The sequence below is a fragment of the Microcaecilia unicolor genome, chromosome 11 (genome assembly GCF_901765095.1).
Source record: "Microcaecilia unicolor chromosome 11, aMicUni1.1, whole genome shotgun sequence".
Classification (NCBI taxonomy): domain Eukaryota; kingdom Metazoa; phylum Chordata; class Amphibia; order Gymnophiona; family Siphonopidae; genus Microcaecilia; species Microcaecilia unicolor.
The window spans coordinates 81,501,395-81,518,229 of record NC_044041.1 but is presented as its reverse complement, the minus strand read 5'-3'; the positions used below and the strand labels follow the sequence as shown (position 1 = coordinate 81,518,229).

Below are 16,835 nucleotides of genomic sequence, written 5' to 3'. Positions count from 1 at the left end.
GGGCCGGCCAATCAGCCCTCAAGGAAGGATCCGAGGGGGAAGCCCGCTGCACAATCGTCAGGCACGCCCTGGCCACATAGGAGCCGCAAACTGAGGCCTGCAAACTTAAGGCAGCCGCCTCGAAGGACGACCTTAAGGCCGCCTCCAATCTTCTGTCTTGGGCGTCCTTTAGGGCCGTGCCACCTTCCACTGGCAACGCCGTTTTCTTAGTCACCGCAGTGATTAAAGAATCCACGGTAGGCCAAAGAAAGGCCTCACGTTCACTTTCAGGCAAAGGATAGAGGCGGGACATAGCCCTAGCCACTTTGAGGCTCGCTTCCGGGACATCCCATTGAGCCGAAATTAAGGTGTGCATGGCATCATGCACGTGGAAGGTTCTAGGCGGACGCTTCGTCCCCAGCATAATGGCGGAGCCAACAGGGGCTGAGGGAGAGACGTCCTCTGAAGAGGAAATCTTCAAAATGCTCATGGCCTGCACTAACAGGTTGGGCAAATCCTCTGAGCGAAAGATTCGCGCTGCAGAGGGGTCATCCACTCCATCCGAGCGGGAATCCGTCTCCTCCAAGGAATCTCCAAAGGATCGTTGGGAGAACTCAGATACGCTGCCCTCATCTACATCAGAGGAGACAGAGTCCTCTAAGCCCTGGGAATCCACCCGAGGGCGTTTATTTCCGGGGGCCTCAACCCCTTTGTCAGACAAGGGAGAAGGGGCAGCGTTTTGCATAAGGAAGGCCTGATGCAGCAGCAAAATAAACTCGGGGGAGAAACCCCCCAGACTGTGTATTTCAGCAGCCTGGGCCACAGCCCTCGACGCACCCTCAACCGGCGCTCGCAAGAGCGGGGGAGAAACATGCTGCGCATCCAAGATGGCGTCCGGCGCGACAGTCCGCGAAGGAGCCGCGCGGGAAGAACGGCGCTTAACTTTAGCCGCTTTTTTGCCGTCGCCCAAATCAAGGGCGGCCATGGCATGAACGTCTCCCAGCTCAAGGGCGGCCCAAGAAGAAGCCGTCCGAGCAGAGTGGCCGGCCAAGATGGCGGAGGCGAGCAGCGGGGGATGGGCGTTTATGGCGGGAAAAACCGCCGCACCGGAGGAAGACCCGGGACACTGACCGGCCTCCAAACTGACACCCAACAAGGGCGAATCAGACTTTAAAACCCCCGCATCCCCGCTAGAAGCGCACACGCGGTCCGGGGAGCAATTCTTCGCGCCCTCGCCCTCCGACGCCATAGGCCACGTGGAGATCGATCGGGGAACCCCCTGCCCGCTATAAAAAGGTAAAAATTACCTGCTTCTCGCTCCGAGCTGTAACGACCTGGTGTCCCAGTGAGTAGCTGCAATAAACGTTTAAATAAACGTCGAAATAAACGCCCTTAAGGACGTCCAAAAATTTTTTTTTTTTTTAACGGAGCCAGCGGGAGGGGGGAGAAAAGGAGGGACCTGGCGCCACCAGGTTTGCACTTGCTCAAGAAGAGCCCTCAACCCCAGGTACTCAACAAAATCTAAAAATTAGGCTTGGAGACCTAGCCAGAGCTGCTGCTGTGTGTGACCACCACCTGCTGAGATAGAGAACATACTGAGGAGTTTCCGGCAGCACATGACCACATATAGGGAGGCAAAAGGATTGCTCTCTATCTCCACCTGCTGGTAGATGGACACAACCCACCAGTCTATGGATTGATCAGCATGATGATATGGAAGTACGTTTTTTGGGAATCCGATATCTGGGGCAAAGCTTGATTGGTTAAGTAAAGCATACTATCTTGCATTATATCTGTTGGCTCCTCATACAATCTTTTGTAATACCTCTTAAAACAGTCTGCTAGGTCTTTAGACTCCCTAAGGAGCTGGCCACCCTCATCCTTTACTTCCAGAATTCTCTGAGTGCCCCCTTTCCCTCGTATCAATCTCCCCATCAGCACCCCCGCTTTGTTGCCATGAATGAAATGATACTGATAATACTTGTGTGACTTCACCGCCCTCTGGTGGAGTAATTCATTCAGTGCTTTCTGAGTTGCTAATAATGCTCCTCTCTCATCAGGTGTCATGTGTAACCCACATCTAATCCTCTGAGAGCGTACTGCCTTCTCCAGTCTAAGAATCTCCTTATCCCTCATTTTCTTAGCTCTAGCCTTATACGCGATTATCTCCCCCCGTATCACCGCTTTGGAAGTCTCCCAATACAAACTGGGTTGGTGGTGATGTTCCTTGTTATGGGTCGCATATTCCCCCCACTTTTCATTTATATAGGCCTTAAATTGTGGGTCCCAATATAACTTAAAAGGAAATCTCCAACCCCCCCTTCCTCCCCCATTCCCTGCAACTGTAGCCAAATGATCGAGTGATCCGACACTTCACACGGCCCTATTGCCGCTACTGATACTTTTGAAAAAAGGTCTCTTGAGATGAGGAAATAATCAATACGCAATTGTGTGAGATGCGCTCTGGACATGTGTGTATAATCCCTCACATTTGGATGTAGCACTCTCCACACATCAATCAAATCCAGTGTGGAACAGAGAAAGGGTAAGCCCCTTGCCGCAGGGTTCTGAGCGGGGGCAGAGGGACCCGTTTTATCCATCTGATCATCATATACCAAGTTAAAATCCCCACCCAGGATCACATTACTCCCCTGATAGGGGCCCAGCAGCTCTATGAGGGAGCGGTGGAATTTACGGTCAAACACATTGGGCGCATACACATTGCATAGAATATATGTGGTGTTCCCCAGCTCCACTTCAGCCAGTATGTATCTACCCTCAGGGCCCCGCTTAACACGCTTTACCTGAACCTGCAAGCCTTTACGGAACAATATCAGTACTCCCCCCTTCTTACCTTCCGCCGGGGATCCCATTACCTGCTCCACCCATCCCTTCTGGAATTTATTATGTTCCGTAGTTGTCAGATGTGTCTCTTGCAGAAGCACAATATCTGCTTTATGTCGCATCATAGCTTGCAGGACCTTTGTGCGCTTGATGGGCGAGGATATCCCCCCCACATTCCAGGACACTATTTTAACCGATCCCATCAACCTGCCAGACTTCCATATTGAATTTAGATCTTAAAACCTTCTTTTTGAGGTCACCCCCCCCCCCCAGCCCCTGGGTGCGGCCCCCTTCTACCACCCATCCTGTGGTGTTTTATGTTACAGCTCTCACCCCATTCTACTCTGAAAATGAAAATAAAAGAAAGAAAAGCAATCAAAACCAAATCAACAAAATATGTTGGCACTCACATATCCCTTACCCACCCTCCCCTCGCACTCCCCAACCCACTCGTTGCCACCCCCTCCTCTGACCTCCCCTCCCCCTATAGCCCGCAATCTCAAACTGCATCCTCCCCTGAGAACTGGTCATGCCCCCGCCCCTCCCCTGGCGACATCCCAATTCCATTATACTTTTATCACTTCATCCCCCCAAAATTTCTCTTCCCATAAGCAATTAACTTAAAGTCCACACTTTTGCCTATCTCCCATAGTCACGAATTAACACCTGCATTTTACAGTCCACTGCTACTCTTTATGCTTCTTCTCACCGTTCTTCCCCTGGTAGCTTGTGGTCGTCTCTTGCAGCACGTCTCCCTGCAGGACACTGATCTGGTGAACTACCGGATGCCACCGCTTCTCCGCTCCCCTCCATATTAACTTCCATACGCTTCGTGAATTGTATAACCTCCGCAGGGGACATTAAAAAATGGGGCTTGCCTTCAAACTGAATTCGCAGCTTGGCAGGAAATAGTAGCGCAAAGCGTGCTTGCCTCTCGTAGCATTGCTTGCAGACCTTTTGCAAACTTTTGTCGCTGGGCCGCCACTGCTGCCGAAAAATCCTGGAAACAAAGCACGGTGGAGTTTTCATACTGGATCTTGCCCCGCAGCCGCCATGTATGTATAATATCCTGCTTGTGGGTGTAATTCAGGACCTTACAAATCACGACTCTCGGTCTTTCCTTCCCTTGTCTGGAGAGCCCAAGTCGATGTGCCCGCTCAATCTTTAGACAGTTCTCCAGCTGTTTCAAATTTAATACCTGGGGCAGCCATTTCTCTAAGAACTGCCTGAGGTCCACTTCTCTAATGGACTCCGGCAGTCCCACCAGCCTTAAATTGTTGCGGCGCGAGCGGTTCTCTAAGTCCTCAATTTTGGACTCTAGGCTCTCCAACCATTTTAACATCTCTTTCTGCTGGTTTGCTTGCTGCAGGCTCTGGTCCTCTACGTCTGATAGACGCTGCTGGAAGCCCGACATGTCTGTTTTCAATCCCTCCAGCTTGCCGTCCAGCTGCTCTATTTGATCCGAGATCCGCTGCAGTTTTTTGTCTACCGACACTTCCAGGAGTCTCGATACTTCTCCTGCGATCTCTGCCGCCCAGGCCGAGCTTGGCGATTCACCCGAGGAGCCTGCGTCCGCCATCTTTCCGTCTCCCACGCGGCTCCTCGTTCCGTCTTTGCGGTTCGCTTTTGAAGTCATACCGGGCCTTATACACTGGCGGTTTTTGGTGAGTTGTGCTGTAGGGAGGTTCCCACTGCTCGTTCTTCCGTTTCACGGGGCTTTCCTCCGATTTTGATATCGCTACGGGCTGATGTTACATGAGGGTCCGCGGAGCTCTTACATGCGGCGTCCTCCCCCTAGCCTAGCATCACGTGACCTACTACCATTGTATTATATCTCTGGTATTTGAATTCCAATGTTGTTAAATGTGGATATTTTTGATACTATTTCACAGTAGTTCTATTATTCAATTTACTGTTTTCAAGCTTACCTCATTTATTGTATTTATATTTATTCTTGGTTATTTTACTATTGTTTGTTAACAAAATTGTAAGTTTTATGTTAAACTGTACCTGCTGTACACCGCCTTGGGTGAATCTCTTTCATAAACGCGGTTAATAAATCCAATCAATAAAGGGAAAGGGAAATGGGACTTCATATACTGCCTTTCTGAGGTTTTTGCAAATACATTCAAAGCAGTTTACATATATTCAGGTACTTAATAAATAATATATGTGATTTTAAATGTAGGTGTGACAGTTTGTAGGTGTAACAGCATGCGTGACAAAGAACACGAACAGCAGTGTTCTGTACAGTCTGGAGTTTATGCAGAGAGATATCAGGAAGACTGGCATTAAAAAAACACTACAGTAATCAAGTTTCGAAGTGGCTAATACATAGAGCAATGTAGCACAACTTTCATCAGAGAGAAACGGCTGAAGGGAGCGAATCAAACGAAGAGAGGAGAAAATTAGAGCACTATCAAAGTGTACTCTGAGGTATTTCAAGGAGTCTACCAATTGAATAGGAGACCCATCTAAAGTAGAAGTTACAGAAGAAAAAGAACGGTGACCTGTAAGCCAAATTGCTGAAGTTTTACGCAGGTTAAGATGAAGACGATTAGAAAAGAGCCAGGCGGTGACTTTGTCAAGGCACCCTTGCAGAGAGCTAAGGTCCTGAGAAGAGACCAAGAGAATGTCATCAGCGTAAATATAACATTTAATATGAGACTGCTTAATAAGAGATGCAAGTGGACTAAGAAAAATGTTGAAAAGCAAAGGGGAGAGAACAGTGCCCCAGGGAATGCCACAGGTAGGAAATTCTGGGTCAGAAATAGATGGAAGAAAAACCTCAAATGAACGACCTGGGAGAATAGAATGAAACCACTGGAGCACCATGCCAGCAAGACCCAATGAGGATAATCTTAACAAGAAAGAGTGGCTAACCAAATCAAAAGTAGATGAAAGATCTAGTGAAACCAACAGAAGAGCATTACCATGTTCTATAGCATTTATGACAGTCATTCAGCAAAGAGGCAATAACTGTCTCAGCGGAATAACTGGGCCAAAAGCCAGACAGATGGGTGAAGCATATTGGCAGACTCAAGATGTTGTGAAAGCTGATGAAAAACACTTATCTCAAGAACTTTACTTAGAAAAGGCAAGTTCGAAACTGGACAGTAATTACCCAATATTGCTGGGTCAAGTGACAGATTCTTTAGTAAAGGACGAACCAAAGTGGTCTCCCCGAAGTCAGGACACAATTTGCCATTGCTTAAGAGATATCATGGTTTTGTGATCTACCAGACTTGAGTAAAAGCACTATATTTCATTATGTTATACCTCAAGAAATGCTTAATGTTAGTATTACCTGCTACAGAGCATGAGTAATCAGTTAAAAAGTAGGAAATGTTCTCAGCAGTCTGCTGTCCCTTGTATGTAAGAACATAAGCAGGATAATTTTTATTTGTTGCATTTGTATCCCACCTTATCCCACCTCTTTGCAGGCTGAAAGTGGCTTACAATACATCATGAGTAGTGGAAGAATGTTAGTAAATAAACATATAGTATTGCAGGATCTTGGTCAGCATGATGATAATAAAACAAAGTATTAGTATACAAGCAGATATTAAAAAACAGTTCTGGAATTAGATAGGCGAGTTGTGCATATTCACATCGGTTGATCTTTTTGGTATGCTCTATCAAAGAGATGGGTCTTCAGTAATATGCGGAAGTTCATTCTTTCGTAGATCGATTTCAAGCTGCGCGGCAGTGCGTTCCATAACTGTGTGCTCAGGTAGGTGAAGTTTGACGAATGCATTAGTTTGTATTTCATTCCCTTGCAACTGGGGAAGTGCAGATCAAGGAATGTGCGGGATGATCTTTTGGCATTCCTAGGTGGTAGGTCTATTAGGTCAGACATGTAAGCTGGTGCGTCTCCATGGATAATTTTGTGAACTAGTGAACATATTTTGAATGTGATGCGTTCCTTAAGTGGGAGCCAGTGTAATTTTTCTCTTAAGGGCTTGGCACTTTCAAATTTTGTTTGCCAGATACGAGTCTAGCTGCAGTGTTCTGGGCTGTTTGGAGTTTCTTAATTATTTGTTCTTTGCAGCCGGCATATAGTGCGTTGCAATAGTCTAGATGACTGAGCACCATTGATTGTACCAGGTTACGGAAAACACTCCTTGGGAAGAAAGGTCTTATTCTTTTTAATTTCCACAATGAGTAGAACATCTTCTTGGTTGTGTTTTTCGAATGGTTCTCTAGTGTTAGGTGTCAATCAATGGTGACTCCAAGAATTTTTAGGGTTTCTGAAATAGGAAGGTTTAGAGTTGGTGTGTTGATGGCGGTGTATTCTTTCTTGTTGTGTTGGGAGGTTAGTATTGGGCATTGGGTCTTTTCTGCATTGAGCTTCAGCCGAAATGCGTCCGCCCATGAATGCATGATTTTGAGACTTTGGTTGATGTCATTGGAAATTTCTTTTAGGTCTTGTTTGAATGGGATGTAGATCGTTACATCATCCGCATAAATGTATGGGTTGAGGTTTTGATTTGATAGTAATTTTGCCAAGGGTATCATCATTAAGTTGAATAGAGTCAGCGAGAGGGGGGATCCTTGTGGTACTCCGCATTCAGGTACCCATGCGGCTGAAATAGCTGAGTTGGATGTTACTTGGTATGACCTTGCGGTTAGGAATCCCTTGAACCACTTGAGGACGTTGCCTCCGATTCCGAAGTATTCAAGGATGTGTAGTAAGATTTCGTGGTCAACCATGTCGAAAGCGCTTGACATGTCAAATTGTAGAAGTAGTATGTTCTTACCAGATGCAATCGTTTGTTTGAATTTAGTCATGAGGGTTACTAATACTGTTTCGGTACTGTGGTTAGACCGAAACCCTGACTGGGAATCGTGAAGTATAGAAAATTTATCTAGATAATTTGTAAGTTGCTTGGTTACCAACCCTTCGGTTAATTTGGTTTTTAAGGGAATGGATGCTACCGGCCTGTAGTTAGTTAGTTCACTAGCACTTTTCTTTGTGTCTTTGGGTATGGGGGTAAGATGTTTCCTTTTTCCTTCGGGAAGAGTCCATTTTGTAACATGTAATTCAGGTGTTTCGTTATGTCGTTTATGAATTGTTGAGGGGCAGATGTCATCAGGTTGTTTGGGCATATGTCTATTTTGCAGTGAGATTTGGCAAATCTTTTGAGCGTTTGGGAGATGATGTTCTCCGATAGTATCTCGAAGTTGGTCCAGTGGTCACTGAACATGGGTGTAGTCCGCAAGATCTTCCGAGCATGAGGCACCCCCTCGGTGCATCTTTTTGCCACTCAGATCAATCACAAGGTCCCTCAGTTCTGTTCCAGGCTTGAGGCCCACGACAGACTAGCATCAGATGCTTTTCTCCTGCATTGGGGGACAGGCCTTCTGTATGCATATCCTCCCATACCTCTGGTGGGGAGGACTTTGCTGAAACTCAAGCAAGACTGCGGAACCATGATCCTGATTGCACCCTTCTGGCCGCTTCAGATTTGGTTCCCTCTTCTTCTGGAGTTGTCCTCCGAAGAACCGTGGAGATTGGAGTGTTTTCCAACCCTCATCACCCAGAACGAGAGGTCTCTTCTGCATCCGAACCTCCAGTCTCTGGCTCTCACGGCCTGGATGTTGAGAGCTTAGAATTTGCCTCCTTGGGTCTTTCAGAGGGTGTCTCCCATGTCTTGCTTGCTTCCAGGAAAGATTCCACAGAGGTCTTTCTCTTTTAAATGGAGGAGGTTTGCCATCTGGTGTGAAAGCAAGGCCCTAGATCCTCTTTCTTGTCCTACACAGACCCTACTTGAATACCTTCTGCACTTATCAGGGTCTGGTCTCAAGACCAACTCCGTAAGAGTTCACAATAGTGCGATTAGTGCTTATCATTGCCGTGTAGAAGGTAAGCCTATCTCTGGACAGCCTTTAGTTGTTCACTTCATGAGAGGTTTGCTTTTGTCAAAGCCCCCGGGCAAACCTCCACCGGTGTCATGGGATCTCAACGTCGTTCTCACCCAGCTGATGAAAGCGCCTTTTGAGCCACAGAATTCCTGCCATCTGAAGTACTTGACCTGGAAGGTCGTTTTCTTGGTGGCTGTTACTTCAGCTCGTAGGGTTAGTGAGCTTCAGGCCTTGGTAGTGCATGCACCTTATATCAAGTTTCATCATAACAGAGTAGTCCTCCACATGCACCCTAAGTTCCTGCCAAAGGTGGTGTCGGAGTTCCATCTGAACCAGTCAATTGTCTTGCCAACATTTTTTCCCCGACCTCATACCCGCCCTGGCGAAAGCAGTTTACATACCTTGGACTGCAAAAGAGCATTGGCCTTTTACGTGGAGCGGACAAAGCCCGTCAGACAGTCCGCCCAGTTGTTTGTTTCTTTCGATCCCAACAGGAGGGGGAGTTGCCATCGGAAAATGCACAATCTCCAACTGGCTAGCAGATTGCATTTCCTTCACTTATGCCCAAGCTGAGCTGACTCTTGAGGGTCATGTCACGGCTCATAGTGTTAGAGCCATGGCTGCATCAGTGGTTCACTTAAAGTCAGCCTCCATTGAGGAGATTTGCAAGGCTACAAAAGTGGTCATCAGTCCACACATTCACATCTCACTACTGCCTTCAGCAGGATACTCGACACGACAGTCGGTTTGGGCAGTTGGTGCTGCAGAATCTGTTCGGGGTTTAGGATCCAATTCCACCCCTCTAGACCCATTTTTGTTTTGTTCCAGGCTGCACTCTCAGTTAGTTGTTTATAGTTTCAGGTCAATCTGTTATATCCTCGCCGTTGCGAGGCCCAATTGACCAATGTTCATTGTTTTGAGTGAGCCTGGGTGCTAGGGATACCCCACATGTGAGAACAAGCAGCCTGCTTGTCCTCGGAGAAAGCGAAGATACTTACCTGTAGCAGGTATTCTCAGAGGACAGCAGGCTGATTATGCTCACAAACCCGCCCACCTCCCCTTTGGAGTTATTTATTTTTCTATATGCTTTTGGATTTAACTGAAGTGCTCATGCGACGGGCGGGAACTCAGTCTGTCTATGCGCAGTGCGCGTGCCAGAAGACTCTGGCAGAACTTTACTTTTTTGCTTGCAAAAATTTGCCGATTCCTGGGCCGATGCGCAACTTGACCCACATGTGAGAACAATCAGCCTGCTGTCCTCGGAGAATACCTGCTACAGGTAAACATCTTCACTGTATCGAAAAGTTTCAGTGGGTTGATATCAGTCCCAAAAGGGTTCAGAGGAAGACTATGACTAGAAAGACCTCCAGTGAACCAACATGTGACAGTTTTCAGTTTGTTCAAGACTAATTTGTGATCGGAAAGCCATTGAGAAATCAGGCATAATCTTGTAATGGACCAATCGTAGGGGTGAAAGGATTTGTTGGAAATATCAGCGATATCATCAGCATGGAAGGAGACTCCAGTAGATTGAATAGTGGAGGCAAGAGTACTGAGAAATAGGTTAAAAAGAAGAGGGAACAGAATAGAAGCCTGAGGAATACCGCATGATAGAATGCAAGAGGATGATGATGAAGAAGCAGTATAGACCTTATAAGAACAATCTGAGAGAAAGGAAGTGAACCATGCTAACACCATGCCAATATACCAAGAGAAGAAAGTTGAGAAAGCAGCAATGAGTGATGAACTAAATCAAAGGTAGCCGAAAGATCAAGTGAGACATCTAGAGTCCAACACTGGAAAGAGATTTCAAAAATAATAGAAGTAAACAACAACAGAAAGTTCCTGGGTATTTCTCCAAGCTGAAGATAAATGGCATCCATTCCAGGCGATTCTCAGGCTTATTTTTGAAAGAGAAGGACGCCCATCTTTCGACACAAATCGGAAGATGGGCATCCTTCTTCCAGGGTCACCCAAATCGGCATAATCGAAAGCCGATTTTGGGCGTCCCCAACTGCTTTCCATCGCGGGGACGACCAAAGTTCCCAGGGGCGTGTTGGAAGTGTAGTGAAGGCAGGACTGGGGCGTGCTTAACACATGGGTGTCCTCGGGCGATAATGGAAAAAAGGGCGTCCCTGACGAACATTTGGCCGACTTGGTACATTTTTTCTTGTGACCAAGCCTCAAAAAGGTGCCCGAAATGACCAGATGACCACCGGAGGGAATCGGGGATCACCTCCCCTTACTCCCCCAGTGGTCATTAAACCCCTCCCACCCTAAAAAAAAAAAAACTTTAAAAATATTGTCAGCCTCTATGCCAGCCTCAAATGTCATACCCAGCTCCATGACAGCAGTATGCAGGTCCCTGGAGCAGTTTTAGTAGGTACTGCAGTGCACTTCAGGCAGGCAGGCCCATCCCCCCCACCTTACACTTGTGGTGGTAAATGTGAGCCCTTCAAAACCTACCACAAACCCACTGTACCCACATCTAGGTGCCCCCTTTCACCCCTTAGGGCTATGGTAGTGTTGTACAGTTGTGGGTAGTGGGTTTTGGGGGGCTCAGCACCTAAGGTAAGGGAGCTATGCACCTGGGAGCAATTTCTGAAGTCCACTGCAGTGCCCCCTAGGGTGCCCGGTTGGTGTCCTGGCATGTCAGAGGGACCAGTGCACTATGAATGCTGGCTCCTCCCACGACCAAATGGATTGGATTTGGTCATCTCTGAGATGGGTGTCCTTGGCTTCCATTATCACTGAAAACCGGGGACGACCATCTCTAAGGATGACCTAAATGTTAAGATTTGGGCATCCCCGACCATAATATCGAAACGAAAGATGGAAGCCCATCTTGTTTCGATAATACAGGTTTCTCCGCCCCTTCCTGAGGATGTCCTGCGAGTACACCCTCAGGAAAATTTGGGCGCCCCATTTGATTATGCCCCTCTCTGTTGACCAGTTACGTGGCATCTCTAAAGTGAAAGGGAATAGCTATGCTGAATAGAACAAAGATCACAGAATACTGACAGTCATGCATTCCAGCTCTCTTTCATTTTAGAGTTTTAGCATTTGCCTCCAAGGGTATTAACCACATTGGTATTAGAATTAGGTCTTCTGAAATGTGTCATTTCATTGAGGACTTTATACCAAACTTGATGACACAATGAAATTTACCACCTAGAGTCTCTTATTGCCTACCTCACATACTACCTCTGTCTTCCGGTTATGCTAAGGCTATAGAACTAAACAAGGGAGAAAGTAGGAATCCAGGCATATGCATAAATTTTACAGTGCCTTTTTCTGAAATTTTTTCTCATCATGATTGAGATAAGACAATTAGAGAAAGCCATCATACAGCTATGGATGCCACTCTATCAATGATTAGCCACCTGACTGAAGACCAAACACAGTTGAGGCAACAATGTGAAGGGTTGCCATGAGTCAACACCGACTCAAAGACACTTAGCAACAGATTAGGCCCATGGTTATCCTTTATCTGATATTAGATCCAGATCAGTTCACTCAGAGGAAAATAATCAGAGACTAACAGATGGACACATTTAAAAACATTTTCTCACCCCTCCGAAGCGACAACACCTTGTAGTGGTGGAGGGGCTTCTGTGTTTCAATGACTCAGAGGGCTATGCTGAAGGGTTACCCATATCAGACAGGCCTCTAAGGAGAAACCAGACAAAGAGTGTCCCAAACTAGGGAGAGTGGAAAGATGGCGACCTGAAGCTCATACGCTCAACGGCCCAGCTGTCCTCTGAAGTTGTCTTTGTTTACATGAAATTTCCTCTCTGCATTTGCAGTTACCTTAACTGAGAGGAAGGGGACAATGGGGGGTCAGCCGCCAATGGCCAGCATTTTGTCCCCTGTGCAAGTGTGGGACCGCTGCGCAACGAGCTGCCCACAGATGACTGGGTTGGTGAGTCCTTTGATTAGCGCCAGCGAAGGAGCGTTGATGCTCTTGAACCTGGAAACAACTTCATCGCTCCCGAATCATATAACCACCATGTCCAAAGGACTGGAGGAGTGAGTTAGAAGTGTATGCTGAAACAGAAGTCGTTTACAGCTGAACCCGTGTCGGCGGTGCCACTCCTAAACCCGTAAGAGCTATCAGCTTGGAGTTTTTGGCTCCCGTGGGGGTTACATTGAATACCATCTGGAAGGCGGTGGTAGTAAATAATTTTGCTTCAAATATAATCTTATTAGTGAGCCACATGGATAATCTAATCGAATCCTTTAAGAATGAAAAATTGATAAAGCAAATGAAGTTCTACAGGAGTAGGAAACGGTTAAGAAAATGATAATAGACCAGAAAAATTTGAACAAAATGAATATTATTACAGATGATTAATATCAAGATTGTTGTTTTCCCAGAGTTCTGGGTATGACTCCTAAAGTTTTTTCCTCTGAAATGATTCCTCTTAGTATATTAATTCAAAAGGTGTGAAGCCTGTGAAACTGGGATTACCTTAATCAGTGGGAATTGGATTAGAGACTCAAGTGTTTGTATTGTTAAATAATTTCTGGTTTTTAAACAGAAAAAAATGAAATCAGGTGTATTATTTCCACTAATATTGGACAATAAGTATGTTTCCAACGAAATAAATTGACTATACACCGTTTTGGGTTTGAAGAAGCCAAGCAGACGATCAATGTGGAATAATTATTCAGATAAAGAATAACTGGAGATAATCAGGCTAATACCACGTTTTCTTTGTTTACTGTTTAATTGATCTCCTTATCTTGTTTCACTCTCCCTATTTTGTGGTCTAAGGAAGAGTATAGAATTACCTGATTGAAATAATTCTTGTGTGTTATTTTCTCTGTATTTCTGGCAAGTTATTTTAGTGCTTGTAAAATTAAGTTGTTATAAATAAAATTTTAAAAAAAACACATTTTCTCAACTCCGGTTGAAAATAGTTAAAAAATAAAGTAAAAGGCTTTGGAAATACAATCCACTATCACCTGCTTAAAGGTAAAAGCCTTCCCCTCATTTCAGCAGCAGACGACAGCAATCAACCCCAGGAATCACACATCATCCCCTGCTCTTTATACTTTTTTTCTCTAGTCTCCCACTCACCTCTGTTGGGGAGATACCAAAGACCTCAGCTATTCTGGCATACAGTTCCTTCACATTGGTGAAACCCTCAATTTTGCCTGTTGGACTGCCATGGGCTAGCTGAGTGTGAAAGACCAGTCTGGGCTGGACTCGTGCTGGTGGAGGAAGGGCAGGGGGTTGCCCCTCAGGGGCAGCAGGCACAGTCTCCCCACGTTGTTTGGGGCCCTGAGCTTCGGCTGATGCAAGATGGGCTGTCTGCTTCTGAGACACGCCGTTCTCCATGGGTTCTTCTGCCAGCTGCTTGGCTCTCCTTTGATTCCTCTTCCTGATCCCTGTAGCAAGGAGGAGAGGCTGCAGTGGGAACTGGCCTTTATGAATTATACAGAGTATTTTGCTTAGCTATCAATAACAGGCAGGTAAAAAGATCTAAGCTGAGGTACACAGTGCAGGTAACTGTATCCTCCTGGGTGAAGGTAATCCAATTAGTGACAGAAGAAGCCAGCCCATCATTCTGTTCATAAGCAGCACATCAAGGTGTGGCATTACTGAACCTTGGGACCTGGAATACCTTGGTGAAAGGAGGAGGTTTCCAGCCAATAAGAGCTTGAAACAGCTGTCAATAGCACTGCAGAACTTTAATTTACAGCCTGATAATCAAGGAGGAAGAGGAAGAAGGTGTTTTTCTTTTGAACAGGAAATAAGGTCATTGCCAGAGCACACACTGGAGCAGGGCATAAAGAGAACACAGCAGCACTGGAAAAAAACAACCATTGACAACCTCCCAAAAGGTAAAAGATGATATTAGAGAATAGTTTAGATTATATTCCAAGTAAGTCTTTTGCAACACTAATAAGCACACTGTTACCATTACCCTAGAATACTTAAAAAAGTTGAGTTGAAATGGCTTATCCTTAGAATCCAGCTGGTCGATCTTCAAAACGATTTAACCAGTCAGCAAAAACTGTTGACTAGTTAAATCATTTGTTCGGAGCCATCTCGTAATTTTTAACAGCATTTAACCAGTTATCGCTGCTGAAAATCAGCAGTTGGCACCTGAGTGAAAGCAGCCTATTTTGGGGATGTTCTGGGGGCAGAGTTGGCACTTGGCCAGTTAAGTGTCAATATTTAGCATTTAACCGGCCAGTGTAATTGCATAAAAAGAACCATGTATAACACACTCCTATCTTTATGCAGTATCCCATAGCTGGTTGATGTCTGATTATTGACTTAACCAGCCATGTGTGTTAGCCAGTGCCACATAAACTTATTCAGTGCTGAAGCCCAGACATGGCCTGGCATTGAATATCTGGGAATAATGCCAGTGGAGGTCAGGAAAATGCTTATCTCCACTGGCTGAATATTGATGCCCCCCCCCCCCCCCAGGTGTTCCTATTATGACCACGTACAGTGCCTCCCTCCATCACAGCTATCGCCAGCATCTACCAAATGTTTCCTGTCAATGATGCTGAAGTTTAATGGACAAATCACTGACCATACACAACACAGAAATCAAAAGCCATCACTGCTTAAAAACACCCCTTTAGTAGAATCACTTACGAAGTCCAGGTTGTAGAAACACAGTTGCCAGCAGATAAATACCACTTGCCCCCCCCCCCCCCCCCTAGTCTGCACACTTCTGTCTACTGTCCTGTTTTCTAATCTGTGGTCCTAGCTTTGCTATCCCTCCTCCCACCACTAAATTCCCTCCCATTGTTTTGATTCCTATAATCCTCAAGGAAAAGTCTGTTCCAGCTCCCCACCACATAAGATTATCAATGGGTTTGTAGTCTTGCCTGAGTAGATGTCTCAGTCTGTCCCTTAAGACAGAGTGTTGACAACCCCACCCTTCAATGACAAGAGGTTATATACTCAGGACCAACATTTCAGGTTCCTAACATCTAATTGTAAGACCACCAGCATGGTGTGCTATGAATACTTTCATGTTTAAGTTACTGGAACAATAAATGGAAAAAATTATAGAAAGAGTAATAAGCAGCTGTACATAAATAGCAGTAATTTTGGAAAGTACATGTTTATTTTCCTTTTTAAAATTGCCTCTTCGGTGTGTATATCTGCCAGAATTTACAGGTATACCTTCTTTTAAAATTGCTACAAAAGTGTGTGTGTAAATCCTACACTATATCCCTGGCACACACTTAAAAAAACATTGAAAAGTACATTCCTATTACTAGATTTCTTTCTTCTTTGTCTTTTTCTTTTTTTAATTTGAATTCACAATGGGGGCCTTTTACTAAGCCATGGTAGCGCTTTTCTCGCAATAGAAATCGACTGACAGTAAATGCCAAGACGCCCTTAGGAATATAATGGGCGTCTCCCTGTTTACCACCAGCTGATTTCTACCATGAGCTACAAACGCTACCAAGACTTAGTAGAAGACCTCCAATGTTACTACATGTATAAAACTTGAAAATATAAAATACATTCCATCAGTAGAAATATATAACTATAAGAAAAAGAAATTTCACATATTCAAATACAATAGTTAAGAACATTTACATATGACAATGTAACTAACCCTATTAAGAAAAAAGGGAGGGGGGGAAGGACAAGAAAAGGAAACTTGGCAAGTTGTAAGTCGCTATCCGAATAAAATCCAAATAATAAATTCTAAGTAATTTCTTATAGAGCACAAAAATTAAAGCTTCTAAAGAGACTTTTCACTTCAATTAGTAGGTTATCCACTAGAGATGAGATGGCAATGGAGGCCAGTTGAGATCTGGTTTCAACAAAATTCTTCAAATGAATTGGGATCCACAAACACAAGTTTTACCCTCAAACTTATCAATACATTTACATGAATATTGTAGGTAAAAGGTTCCTCCTCCTAGGGCTACCAACTAAGGTCTAAGGACCAAAAAAGGCCTTCCTCCTAAGTTGTGTTTCCCTCAAGAAATCAGGAAATATAGAAACAGTGATCCAAAAATATTATCCCCCCGATATTCAAAAGCATTTAACCAGCTAGGATCGTTACCTGGCTGGTTAAATGCACCATAACTGGCTATCCGTGAATTTTCAGCGGGACATGGCCGGCCATGATCCACTGAAAATTTATGGTTAGCAGCTA

At 45.1% G+C, this 16,835-nt stretch overlaps 1 protein-coding gene across 1 annotated transcript in view; it reads right to left on the bottom strand.

Moving 5' to 3' along the window:
- The window catches only part of GIPC3 (GIPC PDZ domain containing family member 3), a 61,277-nt gene extending 47,245 nt beyond the window's left edge, over positions 1 to 14,032 (bottom strand). Inside the window, exon 1 of the mRNA XM_030218601.1 lies at positions 13,772 to 14,032. Within this exon, the coding sequence (XP_030074461.1) occupies positions 13,772 to 14,032 (261 nt within the window). The remainder of the gene's footprint in view (positions 1 to 13,771) is intronic.
- Positions 14,033 to 16,835: the final 2,803 nt, after the last annotated feature.